Source organism: Gymnogyps californianus, chromosome 11, assembly GCF_018139145.2.
Source record: "Gymnogyps californianus isolate 813 chromosome 11, ASM1813914v2, whole genome shotgun sequence".
NCBI classification, from domain to species: Eukaryota; Metazoa; Chordata; class Aves; order Accipitriformes; family Cathartidae; genus Gymnogyps; species Gymnogyps californianus.
The window spans coordinates 20,622,775-20,628,774 of record NC_059481.1 but is presented as its reverse complement, the minus strand read 5'-3'; the positions used below and the strand labels follow the sequence as shown (position 1 = coordinate 20,628,774).

Sequence of the window (6,000 nt, the reverse complement as noted above, 5' to 3'; positions counted from 1 at the left end):
CAGTGCTTTGCAGAATCAAGGTCAGAGAAACCAGCTGCAAGAGATGGCTTAGCATTGTAAGAAAGGGCAAGGGCTTGCCTCCACCTTGGGGAGGGGAGAGAGGATAGAATGAAAATTAATTTAAAAGAAAGGCTTTTTACTGGCCTGAAATGTATGCGTGTTCCCTTTCGATGTCAGTTACTTAAAAGAAATAACCAAAAAACAAACCTCAAACAATAAATAATGGAATTACACATTTCTTCATTAAATAGCATTCTTGTTACCAACAAAGTCTTCCATAATTTTCTTCAGTCACAGCAACAGACAGAACAAATAATTTGCCTTAATATAGATTGCAACTAAAATATACTCTAGATTACCTTAGAAAATATTACTGTAAAAATTCAGTGGGGAAGGACACTGGTTTAGACCAACTTATAAATGTAGTGAACAATACTAAGTATTTTTTAAAACAAAGAAAGCAATTTTAAGGTTCTGATCTTATGTCACAAAACGGAAGATTCATGCTTAAAACCTGCCAGTCAAGTCTTAACGTCTGTCCTGTCTGAGTACTGGAGAGCTCAAAGATCGTAACGGCTGATCTTTCTTGCCTCAATAGGAGCCAACAGACACCATCACGCACACGAGCTCACACGCACACCCCACCCATGCGCTCAGGCTGTCCCTCCTACAATGCCACCACCATTACATACAACCTGGAGGAAGCACTATAAAGCTCCTCTGCCTAGAGGTGACCACCGCACGCACTGCGTGGTGTTAAGGTTGGATGTACTTGCTCGCTCATGCTGCTGAGACATGAACTTTTGGTCACTGCTCAAGCAAGCTGGACTTGAACCGATAGAAGTTGGAGATAAAAAGGTTCAACATCCCATTACCAATCCTCTGAGCCATGAATCCCCAAAATCACTTATTGTTTGGAAATCTGATGCAATGTCAGGCACAATAGGCAGAGATAATCCTCCTTGCTTGCAATAGTTCCGGTGCATCCATTAGCAGTGATAAGGTTCATGCTCAAGGAACTGCAGTCCAGGGTTGTAAGATATTAAAAGGAACTAGCACAGTTAAGTAATATAAGTATACCTGCTTCACCTTGCTTTTCATAATTTTAATATTAAATATTTTGAAAGTGACAGTGTTAAGCTTAAAAGCCACCACCGTTCCTTTCCTCTCCCCGCTTCCATTGATATAATTGGTACAAAAGCACTCCTGATATTAGAGAGGCTCTTTCGGAGCCAGTAGGATGGCAAAACAAAAGTAGAGGACACTGGCAAGAACCTTATGATGACTCCGTAATCCTTTGAAAATACAGAGAGTGAAACAACTGCACTTTTGGCCCAATCTTTTTTTGGTAGGAAGAACTACTTTTTTTTGTGATCAGAAACAAAACTCTTTAACAGATCTTTTTAATACCTAGTATGAAAAACACATTCAATAGCCGAATTTCAGTACTCCTTTCAGTTGCTGCTTTCAGATTAATTGCAAAATTTAAACTTTCAATACGAATGGGGCTTTTCTTGTTAGAGCACATATGAAATGCATCTTAATAACTTATATGCCCTTCCCACTCTCTAACCTGAACGAAACTGAATTGCAGAGCAATCAAAAAAAAATCCATCACTGCTTTCAAAACAAAAGGGTTTGTCCAATTTCTTTTCTTTTTTTTTTTTTTTTTTTAAGTGGACATAATTTGGCTGAGAACCCGTAGATAAAATTCCAACTGAAAGTGAAATAAAGCAGGTTATACATTCATGAAATTCAGGGAGTAATAATGAACAGCAACTGCCGCATCACTTTTGCAATGTCACATCAACACTACAGCAAGGCAGCAGTTCCTATTCTCACAAATAATGCACTGAAACTAAATGAGGAATAGTGTGGGGGGGAATCACACATAAAGGGAAAATACATCAGAAAGATTATTGCACAGGAGGCACTGTATGAGAAACAGAATACATTGGCTTCAAAAAAATCTAAATTTGTTTACTCTTAAGTTAATGTAAAAAATACAGAGGCTATGCCTCTTTGTAGTGTACTGTCACTGGTAAAAATAGACTTACAAACAGCCACCCATTTAACAGGGAATGTCAGGAAGGAAGAGGGCCTGAATTTTATGGGCATCCGAACTATAGCAATTAGGAAAGAATAATATAAAAAAGCCAATGTATAGACCCTCAAATTGAACAGGGTAACTGCATTTTTTCTTTAATTTCCAAACTATATTCATACAGTACCCTAGGACATGTTGATTATCAACTCTTCCCTCTATCCTGCAAAAACATACACCCTGGCAGAGACAAGAGTCCCAACAGACAACAGGGCTCTGAAGGTCTTTCTATCGGTATCCTTTTGCAGGACTGGTGCCTTGATTTCCAAACTTTATTTTCTTGAATAATTGCTCAGCACGCCAATTCAAACCAACCACTTCCCTTGAGAGGCTACCTTCCATCTCCACTGCAAGTCTGCACACTTAATGTGAAAACAAACAAACAAAAAACCAACAGCAATTTTTAAAATGTAATATTGTATAGAAAGCTTGGACCTTGTAAACTTGGACCAAGAAACCAAAAATTAAGACCTTCTAGCGTGTGGTATAAAAAACCCAAGGAAGTGTATACCTGCCTTCTGACTTCACAGAAAAATCAGAATTTGCATAGGATATACTTTGTGCAAGGCAACAAGCCTCTTCAGTATCTGGAATATAACTAATCTTGCTCAGAGTTCTTCTCTTCATGGATATCAGATATCATCAAATTTGTGTTTTAAGTAGTCTTTCATGACCTTGGCAATGGGTAGTTCATCAAGTAGTTTTAGGTTTTGAAGGCCTATACACTGACGGATTTTAATTCGGCATAGATCTTGCAAGTTTCTGGGCTGTCCTGAAAAGACAAAAGGAACATATAAAAGTAAAATGATCACATTTTAAACATACTTTAAGAGATCATTTACTCAGTAAAATCACAGATGTTTGCTGTTTTCTAAGAGGCAGAGGGAAGGGAAAAATTACAAGAGAAAAAGGGTGGAAGTTAATACCTTTCTAACGAACAATAATTCAATGAAATCAAGGGATGAATCCTAAAAACATTTTTACATGCACATAATTTTACTGATGCCAGTGTAAAGTGACATTATCCATGTGAGGATTCCCATGAGGTGGCAACATATGCTTAAGCACTGTAGAACAGCATAACTCCTCCATTTAACTTTTTGTGGATTTTTTTCTATCCTCGTAACACCTGGGGAAAAAAAACCCTCAGTCTCACTTCTTTTCAAACATTAAGACAAAAACTTCTACGTTCAACTGTAACAGGACTAGGCAGTTTCCTTAGAGAGTGAGACTTTATAAAAGTTATTCAAGGATCGCATGGCAGAGTTAAAGAATGTTTTTTCCCTTCTAATGAAAGGACGAAGCCTTTAGGCTTTGGATGCAGCCACAACCTCAAACAGAAAAAGAGATGAAAATATGAGTTAACCACTGTCCACAGAGGAAAAGCTTTACTGACATCACATGAACTTCAGAATTTCTGGCAAGGATTTTCCAAAATAATTGGTTCCCTTTCAAACTCATTCTTAACAGGAAACTATTTGAAGTCAAACACCTTGAAAAACGGTCCCCCACGCAACGTAAGGTAAGAAAGGTTAATCTAGCCTTGTATCTGAATGGACCCAGCAATGGATCCAAAGGAAGAAAGAAAGAGAAAAAGAGCAGAACAACAGACATTGAGAAATCCTGTCCCAAGATACCCTTCTAGCTTTCAGCACCGGTGCCTTTGGGCCTTCCTAAACCAGAGATTGCACACAGATCTATGTCTTCAAGAGCTGTGAATAGCCTGCCCTTTGTAAATCTGTCTAATGTTTTTTGAACCCATTCATACGTTCAGTATCCAAAACATCCTGTGGCAACAAATTTCACAATATAATTAGGCGTTGGCTGGAAAACTACAAAGTGCTTTTATTTATTTTAGATCTGCTTCCTGATCTCTTCATTGCGTGCCTACCATTCTTTGAGTTACAAAAAAAACCCGAATAATTGTTCTCACGCCAGTCATGATTTTACATACCTTTATATTAATTTCCGTCCTCCACGAATGCTCAGTACCTTTTTCCAAAGCTGAAGACTCTATTTAATAACCTCCCATCATGAGAACCACTCCAAATCTCTGACCAAACTAGCTGCCTGCCTTTGTGCTTTTTCCTCATTCTGCTATATCTTTTTTGAAATTATCCTAATAACACATTGAAGCTGTGCTAATCAATATTTTGATCATCGACTTAACTGTGTCATGGCCTGAGTCAAAATACTCCGCACCATGAACAATGCAGGTGCTTATGCCGGTATCAAGATAATCTGTCGCCAACAGAGCAACTTACTGCAGTCTTTTATTATCTGTGTAATTGTTAATGGTAAAAGACAGTGCTTGCTTTCGCAAAGAAAGGCATGGCGATTTTATTGAGCTGACTGCTTGAATCAATCATTTCTTTAAAAAGCAGTACAAAACAACAAAAGCGACTTTAAATAACTTAGATGGACGTTACCAATTAGCTTTCCTGAGCTGCCACCAATTAAGCAGGACATTTTTGAAAGCGGAAATGCCTTCCATACAGGGCTTGACGCAGACGGGTTTTATGGTGTACAGTAGGATGCTGTCAGCTCACCGGGCACAAACCTGTTCGGAGGAGACGGGAGGGTTTTTCTTGCCCGAGCCAGCCCCAGAGCTGGCTCTGGAGCCCATTCCTTCTTCCATCCTCCTCCTAGTTCAGCAACAAACCTTCTATCAGCTAAATACACATTGACATTATGAGTTTATTAGACTTCCCTGGTAAGCACAGAGTAAAGAGATTATGAAACAATTTCCTGTTTTCTACTTTGGGCATTTTGTACATGGTTTCAGTTACCCTTTATAGCAAGTTCCTCCTTTTTTCCCCCTGCGTGGGTTCTTCTATAGAAATGGGCTGACAGGCAGGTATACACTGGGATTTATCTTAAGCACTAAAATTATCTGAGGTAAGCTAGCAGAAGTAATGCATGAAAGTAGTCTCAGTCTGTTTTTAAAGCAACTAGATTTGAAATTAAAGAACATGAAAATTTAAGTTTCCTACATATAAGTTTAAAATACTTTTATTATACTTATCACCACAGTATCTAAATGTCAATTTATTTTTAATTATATCCTTCAGCCATGACTTGGAATACAGATCATTAGTTACTTTGTCCACTGGTGGTTTCTTCTTAGCAATTCCCCCCCCCCCCCCCCACCTGAAGGAATGAATTTATACAACTCGGACAACAGCTGAATGCTCAAGCTTCAGGGAAAGAAAAGTTACTTTTGGTAAGAAACCAAGCAGAGGAATCTTTATGGTGATAAAGAAATAGTTCTAATGCTTTAAATGTGAATGCAAACAGGGTTCAGAAAGGATGCACCTTTTCAAAAGTTAACTGCAAACAGCAGCGTTAGAGGGTAGAGGACTACAGATCTACATGTGTATTTTCTGTAGTAGAGTACACAATAATACAGCTATGAGACACTGATTTCTGGTTTCAGAAATGAATGCCTTTTAATCAACATCCTACGGGTTTTTTTGAGAACAAAATGGAACAGACAACTTAAAATACCCAGAAGAAATTGGTCATCAGTTCATTCAAAAAGACCCGATTATCAAATGTATGACATTTTCCCCTGATAAGCCTAAAAATATTTCCTGGGAATGTGTTAACAATGGACATTTCCAGTGTTAAGCACCAGTTGCTACATCTAGTGGCTGCTAGTGTCTTAGGTCACGCCTTGCAAATTCCAGGGTTATTAATGCATTTGTGATTTATTAGAAACGGTGTCTAGAACACTTACTCATTCTTGGTTGCATCTGAATGAAAAAGAAAAAAAAAAAAAGGATTACAGACCAATGTCAGTGAACCTTGGTTTGGCAAATGAAAAATGTTATTAGTAATTTGGCAAAGTAAGACAAGTTAAATGATGAATAAAGTTCTGTTTAAAAACGATTAGG

The 6,000-nt window shown here is 38.0% G+C and overlaps 1 protein-coding gene across 2 annotated transcripts in view; it reads right to left on the bottom strand.

Annotated features, from left to right (window-relative positions):
• Positions 1–1,661: 1,661 nt before the first annotated feature.
• ASB7 (ankyrin repeat and SOCS box containing 7) overlaps positions 1,662–6,000 on the bottom strand; it is a 29,094-nt gene continuing 24,755 nt past the window's right edge. For both annotated transcript variants that reach the window (XM_050903321.1, XM_050903322.1), the window contains one exon: positions 1,662–2,876. In XM_050903321.1, the coding sequence (XP_050759278.1) occupies positions 2,737–2,876 (140 nt within the window). In that variant the 3' untranslated portion in view covers positions 1,662–2,736. The remainder of the gene's footprint in view (positions 2,877–6,000) is intronic.